General features: G+C 48.8%; 1 protein-coding gene across 1 annotated transcript in view; it reads left to right on the forward strand.

Annotated features, from left to right (window-relative positions):
• Nucleotides 1-10123, forward strand: part of adamts5 (ADAM metallopeptidase with thrombospondin type 1 motif, 5 (aggrecanase-2)) — a gene marked incomplete at its 5' end in the record, with an annotated part of 16272 nt that extends 6149 nt beyond the window's left edge. The window contains 7 exons of the mRNA XM_080851378.1: nucleotides 2608-2740; nucleotides 2967-3134; nucleotides 4759-5042; nucleotides 7569-7752; nucleotides 8067-8242; nucleotides 8555-8730; nucleotides 9411-10123. Coding sequence (XP_080707504.1) covers nucleotides 2608-2740; nucleotides 2967-3134; nucleotides 4759-5042; nucleotides 7569-7752; nucleotides 8067-8242; nucleotides 8555-8730; nucleotides 9411-10107 — 1818 coding nt within the window. The 3' untranslated portion in view covers nucleotides 10108-10123. The remainder of the gene's footprint in view (nucleotides 1-2607; nucleotides 2741-2966; nucleotides 3135-4758; nucleotides 5043-7568; nucleotides 7753-8066; nucleotides 8243-8554; nucleotides 8731-9410) is intronic.
• Between the last annotated feature and the right edge of the window lie 1368 nt (nucleotides 10124-11491).

An 11491-nucleotide genomic window follows, 5' to 3' on the forward strand; every position in this document is an offset into this window, starting at 1 on the left:
AGTGAGAGAGAGAGCAAGACAGAAAGAGAGAGAGCGACAGGAGAGAAGAGAGAGAGAGAGGGAGTGAGAGAGAGCTGGAGAGAGGGAGAGAGAGAGAGACAGAGAGAGAGAGCGACAGGAGAGAAGAGAGGCAAAGAGAGAGAGAGAGAGGGACTGAGAGAGAGCTGGATAGAGGGAGAGAGAGGGAGACAGAGAGAGAGAGAGTGACCTGAGAGAAGAGAGGCAAAGAGAGAGAGCGAGGGAGTGAGATAGAGAGCTGGAGAGAGGGAGAGAGAGATAGAGACAGAGAGAGAGAGAGAGAAGAGAGGCAAAAAGAGAGAGTGAGGGAGTGAGAGAGAGTTGGAGAGGACAGAGGAGGGCAATAGAAGGAGAGATAGACAGGGAAGGGCCAGAGGGAAGAATGGAGGCCTCTCCAGGAAGGCAGGCAGAAAAACACTCCACTTCAGGGCGTGAGAGAGTGTGAAAGCAGACCTCTGTGTGTGTGTGTGTGTGTGTGTGTGTGTGTGTGTGTGTGTGTGTGTGTGTGTGTGTGTTTTGGAGGGCACAATGTGAGAGTGCTGAGTTGTGGCATACGCCCTGCTAAAGACAACTAACGTCTCTGTCCAGAGCAGCAGATTACTGTATTTCTCTCCCCACCTCCCTCCTTCCGTTTCTCTCTCTTTCTCTCTCTCTCTCTCTCTCTCTCTCTGTATCTCTCTCACACACACTCTCCCTCTCTCTAACACACACACACAGACATAAACATATGCTTATACCGCACAATAAGATAATCCACTACAATGGTGTTATATTTAGTTTCATCCAACCCTAATGTATCCAGGAACAATCCCAGTCTGCTTCTGGTCTTATGTGCTCTGGTCTCCCAGTTAAATGCACCACACACATGAACTCTTGAAGAGGTCAAAATGTAACTGCTTTGCTAAGCAAGATCATTTAAAGCAAAAACTTTATATACATTACATTTATAATATACTATGTATATATAATATACTTATCTGTATACATGGTGCTTACATAGAGAATGCTGTTAAATGCAATTAAGACACACTGGAATTTTTACCTGCTGTGTCTGACAGGAACTCCAAAACAAACCAAAGGAAGAAACGAAAACCAAACAAACAAACACAAATGAATGAAGCCTCCATGGTTTGCTGAGTTTTGGAAAGCTCGCTCATTCATCTTTTTTCCAGCCCCAGTCTGAGTGACAGAAATTTGACTGTCGCCAAGGGTTGCTTGGTAACGTCTCCAGCTCTGTTCCCGCTGTCTGTCCATTCCTCAGCATGTGTCTGTATCTCCCGCCCGGAGGCCCATCCATGACTCTGTGCTCGTCTCGCCGTACTGTGAATCACTACATAAAATTGCATTACCTGTGTCTGAGTGATGCAGTAACAGTATTTACTGTGTATTTACTCCTCCAAACAAGCAAACACGCACGCACGCACGCACGCACGCACACACACACACACACACACACACACACACACACACACACACACACACACACACACACACACACACACACACACACACACACTAATGCTTCTCCCTGAAATCCTTCTTGTCCCTCCAGAGATTGGACTTTAAGTGCCAGCGGCTCTTATGTGGGTTCGGAGTGCAGTGAGGCAGGTGGTGCTGGTGTGTGTGTGTGTGTATGCGTGTGTGTGTGCGTGTGTGTGTGTGTGTGTGTGCGTGTGTGTGTGTGTTCCTACATGCACTAGACAGAGGGCAGCCTGTTCCCAATGCGCAGCAGCAAGTGTAAAAACACACCCAAAGCCGCTCACACAGCGCGTCTGTCAACAACACTTTGGCAGTAGGAATCCCTCCAAGCCCAGGGGTGTCTGAGTGTGTGTTTGTTTGTTTTCCAGAGCGTGTGTGTCTGTTTGTGTGTCTGTGTGTGTGCGTGAGTATGTGTGCGTGTCGACATGAGAGACAATGTGCAAAAAGAGCATTGTGGAGCATGTGTGTTCTTATGGACAGGCACACATGCACATACAAACACACCCACACAGACACACACACACACACACACACACACACAGGCACAGGCACACATGCACATGCACACACACACACAGACACACACACACACACGCAGTCTGATTGATTAATTTAGATAAGAGCATAAGCCTGGAAGCTCAACCTGATTGATCTATGTGGGAGACAGACCACTGATCAATACCTACCAACACACACCAACACCGAAAACACTCACCATACACACACACACACACACACTCCTACACACACATATAAGTTTATGTATGTTGTGAGTGTCTGTACACGTGTGTGTGTTAGTGCCAAGTCCACAAAAGCATGTCACAAGCTGTTTCCATGTTCCTGAGAGACTTAGCTCATTATGTAATTGTGTGCCCTCTGGTGAAACCATGTTTGTGTGTGGCTCTAGGCGTGTGCGTGTGTGTGTGTGTGTGTGTGTGTGTGTGTGTGTGTGTGTGTGTGTGTGTGTGTGTGGTGTGGGTGTGGGTGTGGGTGTGTGTGTGTGTGTGTATGGAACAAGAGTGAAAATGAGAATGGTTTGCTCAGTCTGTGATTACATTCCTCATGAGACTAATGTGTGTGTGTGTGTGTGTGTGTGTGTGTGTGTGGCAGGATCTGTGTGGGCACCACTCCTGTGATACTCTGGGAATGGCAGACGTTGGCACTATTTGTACGCCAGAGCGGAGCTGTGCTGTGATAGAAGACGACGGCCTACACGCTGCCTTTACAGTCGCTCATGAGATAGGTGAGTATTCACACTCTGTCACAAACACACACACACACACACACACACACACACGCACACATATCTGTATGGCTCCGATTGTTGACTATTGTAACTCCATATTGATTTTCTTTGGTGTATGTGTGTCGGTGTGTGTGTGTGTGTGTGTGTGTGTGTGTGTGTGTGTGTGTGTGTGTGTGTGTGTGTGTGTGTTTGTGTGTGTGTGTGTGTGTGTGTGTGTATGCAGGGCACCTTTTAGGCCTGTCTCATGATGACTCTAAGTTCTGCGAGGAGCGCTTCGGCTCGTTGGAGGACAAGAGGCTCATGTCGTCCATCCTCACCTCCATCGACGCCTCCAAACCTTGGAGCCGCTGCACCTCCGCCACCATCACCGACTTCTTCGATGACGGCAACGGTGAGTGAGAGAGGAGCCGGATGATTGAGCTCGAACTAAAATAAGCTTCATCATGACATTTCATATTATTAGCAAGGCCCTGATGAGGAAGCCTGTCATGTTGCTAATCATGAGCAGCAAGACCCACTGGTGCCGCTGGTTTTGCTAAAGCAATGCAAATAATGTCGTATAAAAGAGAAATATAGCTTCAGCGAGTTCTAACCGCCTCTTCAGCAGAAGAGAGTTAAAGATGGGGAGGGTAAGTGGGAGAGTTCGAAGGAGACATCCAAGTCTTGGCGTCCCATGATGTCTGAATCCACCCAGCTGTGCCAGAGGAAAGAGAGAAGACAGAGGAGATAGGGACACATGGTGGTTGGGAGTACCATTGCCAGGTGGAAAATATGCAGGGACCGGGGCTGGATTCAGAACTTAATCAGTAAGGCCGTTTGAAACTACCCTATGCAAATGGTTCAATGTAGTTGCTAGTTTAGGGGTGCAGTGCACCTCTGTGAACCCCTGCAGGTCTGGTCCTGTGGGTGAAGTGTTGGCTAGGAATCTAACGTTTCGGGCAGGGTTTCTCTTCTGGAACTTTAGGACTCTCTGTACTGAGAGACTCTTAACTGTCTCTGTAAGGGAATTCTCAGTCCCTCTGGACCAGAACAAATGGGATTTTCAAGAAGGGAACTCCAGTAAACACTTAATCACCTAAGTAAGAATGAATGAAAGTAGGAAAGAAAGAAAGCAAGAAGAGGAGAGGAGAAGAGAAGTGAGGAGTGAAAAGGAGAGAAGAAACAGGAGAGGTGTGTGGACTGGAGATAAGAGAATAGGCAAAGATGAACGATAGAGAGAAAGGAGGGAAGGAGTTCAGGAGAGGAAAGGAAGGGAGCATTTAAGAAAGAAGAGAAGACCAGTAAGCAGAGGATGAAGAGAGGGCTGTAGAGAAGGAGAGAGAGAAAACAGAACAGAGAAGTATTTTTTTTTACGATTTTATTACCCGCACGTGTGTTACACTGCCTGGTTTTCCCCTTCCAATAAACTAATTGAGTTGCCAAGTGACCTCACAAATCATTTGCGCGTGTATGCATACAAAGACACACAAACACACTAATTCCTCCAAGGAGCTGAATAGGAAAAAAAACAGTAAAAGCTGGAAAAGAGTGTAATAGGAGAATATCCATTTCTTCTTGACTCTTTCTCCTGTTTCTCTCTATTTTTCCCCATCTTCATCTCTTTCTACTAGTCCCTGCCCTCATTTCCATTTACATGCCCCCTCATTCTCCATTTTAGCCTCTCCATTACGTTGTACAAGTTCCTCTCCTGCTCCGTGTCCATCTCATGCTCTGTCCCATGCGCTAGAATGCAGAGTAGGAGGAGTGGACTGTGCCCTGTTCTCCTATGGCCTACAGGTTACAACAATGTTAAGGCTATGGAATGCTTGGCTAACCTGCAAATGTATTATGTATTTATGCTCTCTCTGATTCTGGATCTTTTTTTTTCAACCATTTCTTTTTGTTTTTTTCTTTTCAAAACCTCTATCTATCTATCTATCTATCTATCTATCTATCTATCTATTTATCCATCTATCCATCTATCTATATCTCTATCTATCTACCTATCCATCTATGTATCTATCTTCATACAATAGCTGAGTGCCTGTTGGACTCTCCACGGACACCCATGTTGGGCCCAGAGGAGTTGCCGGGGCAGAGCTACGATGCGGTGCGGCAGTGCCGGCTGGCGTTCGGCCCCGAGTACACGGTGTGCCCTGGCATGGACGTGTGCCACCGCCTGTGGTGCGCTGTCATCCGAAAGGGCCAGATGGTGTGCCTGACCAAGAAGCTGCCGGCCGTGGAGGGCACCCCATGCGGCAAGGGCCGCATCTGTCTGCAGGGCAAGTGTGTGGACAAGACCCGCAAGAGACACTACTCGGTAAGACAGGGGTACAAGAGACACTACTCGGTAAGACAGGGGGACAAGAGACACTACTCGGTTAGACAGGGGGACAAGATACACTACTCATCTAAACAGGGGTACAAGAGACACTACTCAGTAAGACAGGGGAACAACAGACACTACTCAGTAAGACAGGGGGTCACGAGACACTACTCGGTAAGACAGGGGGACAAGAGACACTACTCGGTAAGACAGGGGGACAAGAGACACTACTCGGTAAGACAGGGGGACAAGATACACTACTCATCTAAACAGGGGTACAAGAGACACTACTCGGTAAGACAGGGGGACAAGAGACACTACTCGGTAAGACAGGGGGACAAGAGACACTACTCAGTAAGACAGGGGAACAACAGACACTACTCAGTTAGACAGGGGGTCACGAGACACTACTCAGTAAGACAGGGGGACAAGAGACACTACTCAGTAAAACAGGGGGACAAGAGACACTACTCGGTAAGACAGTGGGACAAGAGACCCTACTCAGTAAGACAGGGGGACAAGAGACACATGCGTTGGATAGACATATCCATAGTAATACACTCATGTTGTTTTAACATATATATATTCTATAGGTAATGCAAAGGATAAAGTGGTTGGAGAAGGGTAAAAGAACACAATGAATGGATTGGAGGTGGACCTGTTGGATAAATTCATACAAACATACAAACTGGCTTGGAAAAATCCTACAAGAGGTCCATAAGGGAGAATGGCATGCAAAGAGAGATGGAAAGATGGAGGGGAACACAAAAAGGAGGGGTAGAAGGAGTGGACCATAGGAGAAAGACAGAGTGAAGCAAAGAGAGAGAGAGAGCGGGAGGGAGGGAGGGAGGGAGGGAGGGAGGGAGGGAGGGGAACGTGGGAAGAGCTGTGGGATGTGTTGGATAACAGAGGCACACAGCAGGCCAGACCCAAACTGTGCCCCTGGCCATACCCTCGAGTGCCAGCACGCACTGCCCACCAAAGATCTGCCAACCCCCCGGCCCTCTTCCTCCCTTCTTCTCTCCCTTCTCTTTCTTTCTCTCTCTCTTTTTCTCTCTCTTTCTCTTCCTCTCCCACTCTCTCTGCCTCTCCTACACACACTCATCCTGCAGCAAACATGGAATTTTTACCCACAATGCCCTCGCTCTTCTGCATGGGCCGCCGAGTATTTCTGTCACCGTCTGACAAGTCATTGCGTGTGTGAGGATTCGTTTATTCCAGGAAAGAGAATGTGTTCTTTGTGTGTGTGTGTGTGTGTGCGTGTGCGTGTGTGTGTGCGCGTAAGTGTCTGTTTGTTTTTTTGTGTTTGTAAATGCACGTCTGTTTGTCACATGAATTTATGAGATGCCACGCTATGCACTCCTCCTCTCTCTCTCTCTCTCTCTCTCTCTCTCTCCCTCTCTCTCTCTCTCTCTCTCTCTCTCTCTCTCTCTCTCTCTCTCTCTCTCTTCTTTTGGCACCTGCTCACAGAGTGTGTGCATGGTGTTTTTCAGTCGGTTGGCACAGACTCACTCACTTGAGACAGTGCAGGCTTTTAATGGCCTGGCACACACAAACACAAACAAGAATGCAGACACACAAATGCATGCGCACGCTCACACAAACACACAGACACACACACACACACACTCAAGACATACTGTTGTATAGGCAGACTGGAAAGCTCTCAAACACGCACACACACACAAACGCACGCACACACACACACACACACACACACACACACACACAAATATTTCCGTGAAAAATGTGTTTGTTGTGCACAGCATTAGAGTTCCGCCATGGAGTTTATTTATGTGTCTAAGACAAATGGTAGCGTTGGCGTTTCAGCGTATTTTTGTCGAAAGATTATCCTACTTATTGGTTCCAATGTATTGGTGTCACTCATGGATACTCTCAGGATACATATATACGCAAAAATGAAACAGAACAAAAAAAAACACAAAAAGATATGCATCCAGAACTATACAACCTACAGTTACAGATTTCACTGGGAAATGACGAGAGCTTGAGTTTTGTTCCATCGGTAAAGTGATGGTGATCACTTGGTTTACACCAATGAATGTAAACTGTCCCCACTGTGAGCTCCTCTTTGTGTAACTATCAGTGTCCAGTGAGAGTCGAGGCAGTCACCTCACCGGCTTTGAACATGAGACTTCATGTGGGCAGTCAGGCAGTGGAGCCATTCTCAAGGGCCCTCTGTTGAGCCTGCTCACTGGGGCATTGAGTTTCCTCCTCTGAGGGCCTTATCAAGTTTATTGAGTTTGGATGGCGGTATAATCATGTTTTAGTCACAAGAGTGTGATGAGTTGTTCCTTCATGCAAGTATACGTGTTTGAACTATTCTCTTTCTTTTCTCTTTTTTTTCCTCACTCTCCTGTTCCATCTGTCTCTATTCTCTTTCTCTATGCATTGCTTTTCTATACATTGTTCTGTTCTCTCTACTCTCTCTCTCTCTCTCTCCCCCTCTCTCTCTCTCTCTCTCTCGCTCTCTTTCTCGTCGTTCTATCCCTTCCCCAGGCCTCCAACCACGGCAGCTGGAGTTCATGGGGTCAGTGGGGCTCGTGCTCTCGCTCCTGCGGAGGAGGGGTGCAGTTCGCCCAACGCCTGTGCAACAACCCCCCACCCCGCAACAATGGCCGCTTCTGCACAGGCAAGAGAGCCATCTACAGGTCCTGCAATGTGGTGCCCTGCCCCCCCAACAGTGAGTGACACCCCAAGAGACGCATAATATCTCATAACCACGTATCGCACACACACACACACACACACACACACACACACACACACACACACACACACACACACACACACACACACACACACACACACACACACACACACACACACACACATGCATTCATACACTCATAAATAAAACTGTTGCTTGGGTTGGTAGAGACACACACATGTATGAGTCAAGACACATGAATTATGCAGACAAATCGTGCAAGTATTAGCATGCCTTAGCATAGCTTTCTGGAAGTGCCCACAACACACCCGCTCTCTCCTCCGCAGTTAAGAGTTTCCGTCAGGAGCAGTGTGAGGTGAGGAACGGGCCCCAGACGGACCCCAAGGGCGTGAAGACATATGTGGAGTGGGTGCCCAAGTTCGCCGGCGTCCTGCCCAAAGACATGTGCAAGCTGACCTGCAGGGCCAAGGGCACGGGCTACTACGTGGTGTTCTCTCAGAGGGTAATCAATGCTCTTTCGGTCAGCGCCTGTGCTGTTAATTACATGCCACATCTCCAATTGATTGGTCCCAGAGCACTGACAAAAAAGCAGGTCTATGCTGTGAAAAAAGCTTCAATGAATGGATTCAGTCCAGTGAAGTAGTTAAGAATGGGTAGGAATGATAAACAATGATGATAAATGATAGTCATGCAGTCATCCAGGATATTTTTGTTTTGTAGTTTTGTCCACAACTGCAAGCGAAAAGTTTTTTAATGCAAAATGCTGATGTGTGTGTGTGTGTGTGTGTGTGTGTGTGTGTGTGTGCATACACAGGTGACTGATGGAACGGAATGCAGACCATACAGTGGCTCAGTGTGTGTGAAAGGGAAGTGTGTACGCACAGGCTGTGACAGCATCATTGGGTCCAAGCTCCAGTATGACAAATGTGGCATCTGTGGTGGAGACAGCACAGGCTGCATAAAAGTAGTAGGCAACTTCACCAAGAAGAGGTAAACCCTCTCTCTCTCTCCCTCTCTCTCTCTCTCTCTCTCTCTCTCTCTCACACACACAAACACACACACACACACACACACACACACACACACACACACACACACACACACACACACACACACACACACAGGAGGATAATCATGCAGGATTTCAACACATTACAGGTGGTATAGTTGCCCTTCTACTCAAAAACATCCCTGCAGTTTTCCGTTGTGGCCACTATAATTTTTCTGATATACATTTACAAATCCTCTGATAACACATTCAAACACACACACACACACACACACACACACACACACACACACACACATACACACACACACACATACACACACACACACACACACACACACACACAGGAGGATAATCATGCAGGATTTTCAAAAACATAACAGGTGGTAGTTGCCCTTCTACTCAACATCTACTCACTATCATCTTTCTGATACATTTACAAATCCTCTGATAACACATTCAAACACACACACATACACACACACACACACACACACACACACACACACACACACACGCATACACACACGCATACACACACCCTTTATATACATTATCTGATATCCATCAAGTCTTTTCCACTTGTGCCCACTGTCTGCTACATGTCCTCCCTCACTCCTCTCTCTGTCTTAATCTTTCCTCCTCCATTGCCCCTCCACAGTAAGGGCTACACAGATGTGGTGAAGATCCCGGAGGGCTCCACACACATTAAGGTGCGCCAGCACAAGCCCAAGGGCCAGCTCCGCTACACCGCCTACCTGGCCCTGCGCCGTCCCGGGGGCAGTGCCGGCGGCGACTACCTGCTGAACGGCAAGTTCATGATCTCCACCAGCGAGACCGTCATCCCGCTCAACGGCAGCGTGCTCAACTACAGCGGCTGGAGCCAGCGCGACGAGGAGCTGCACAGCATGGGCCCCGGGGCCCTGCGCGACGCTGTCACCGTGCAGATCCTCGCCACCGACAGCAAGAAGCCGCTGGACATCCGCTACAGCTTCTTCATGCCGCGGCTGATGCCCGGCGGCTCGGGCTCGTCGTCGTCGTCGTCGTTGCCGTCGTCAGCGCTATCCAGCGGTGAGGTGTCGTCGTCAGGGGCGTCCACGGGAGCAGGGACATCGTCGGCGGCAGCGACCATGCCGACGGCGCCACCGGTTCCGGCGCCTCCTCCCCGGCCCGTGTCCACCACCCCGCCGGGGCCGCAGTGGGTGACGGGCTCGTGGATGAGCTGCTCGCGGACGTGCGACACAGGCTGGCAGAGCCGTACCGTCCAGTGCAAGGACGCGCAGGGCCGACTGGCCAAGGGCTGCCCCCTCTCCGCCCGGCCCTCGGCCTTCAAACACTGCCTGGTGAAAAAGTGCTGAGGAGCCCCCTCCTGACTGGCTGGAGGCGGAGAGAAAAAAATGGAGGAGAGAGGGAAGGGCGTTGGCGCTCTCATCTTTTCTCTCTCTCACTCCTCCTCAGCTCCTCCTCTTCCTGGATGGTGCCACAGACTCTCAAAGGTCACCCGGTTGACCCCCAGTCTTCCACTTGAGCTTTTCCGCAGCTGAATGCTCTCGACAGTTTTTGGAGGCATGCCACTGACTGCTTTAAGCCCCTCCTCTTCCGCCCCCCCCCCCCCTCGTAATCTCCTAGGCCACTCTCTCTCCCTAAACACTGCACCCTGTTTTTTTTTTTTTTCAAACCTTCTCTTTTCTCTCGCACGGCCTCAAATGTTCCTGTTTTCGCTCCGTCCGTCTTCAAAGCGAAACTTGAAGCGCTGCGTCTTTTTTTTATAGCAGGTTTAGTGGTGTTTGAGGTTGAGCCACTGCCCTGGGCACCGAGGGTTTGAACTATGACAGGGTGTGTGTGTGTGTGTGTGTGTGTGTGTGTGGTCTGCTGCCCATCACAGGCAGGGGCGTGTGTGAGGGACCACAGGACCGAGAAGCAGTCCTGAGCTGCTGAACCACAGCCAGGGTGCAGGACTGACCAGAGTGCTGCTTCTCCTGGATGGAAACTGGGGCTGGTCCGGGCCATCGTGCGTGTGTGTGCTTGCGTGTGTGTGCGTGTGTGTGTAAGAGAGAGAGTATATGTGCGTTCTCCCTCCTCAGAGACTGTGTTTGAGAGAGGAGAAGCCTGACAGTGTGTACAATACAGTTCCATACCAGTTTATGTATGTGCGTGTAAGTGTATGTGTCTGTGTGTGTGTGTGTGTGTGTGTGTGTGTGAGAGAGAGAGAGTGTGTGTGTGTGAGTGAGTGCATAATGAATATGTGTTTTGTTTTTGTTTTTGTTTTGTTTTTCAACTTTTTTTTTCTCTTGGACACTTGGTGCAGTTTCATATGTGTTGCCATGGGAACCCCGTTGGGGTGCTACCATTGGTAATGCAGTTTCCATGGTGCCGATGTATGTCCGTCGGCTTGTCTTAAATTGACAATGTGTGCCCTGAAAACTCGCAAGCACAGCATGAGGGAAAACCTACCCTGTCAAACAGGTCCAATTACTTTTCAGTCTCTCTCTCGCTCTCTCTCTCTGTCTCTTTTTCTCTTTTTTCCAATTCCACACACATTCACTTTCATCCTCCCATCACTCAACTTCGCTTCATCAAAACAGACATTTTAAGCTAAAGACTGTAATCAAAGAGAACACGTACCATAAGGACACACACACACACACAATCAGGGACTCAATATTAAGCTGCCTTGTCCTCACACATTCACACTTACTGCCACCTAGCTATAAACAAGAAATCAAAAGCCCTGTGTGCACA

This window comes from Sprattus sprattus (assembly GCF_963457725.1).
Source record: "Sprattus sprattus genome assembly, chromosome: 14".
Classification (NCBI taxonomy): domain Eukaryota; kingdom Metazoa; phylum Chordata; class Actinopteri; order Clupeiformes; family Clupeidae; genus Sprattus; species Sprattus sprattus.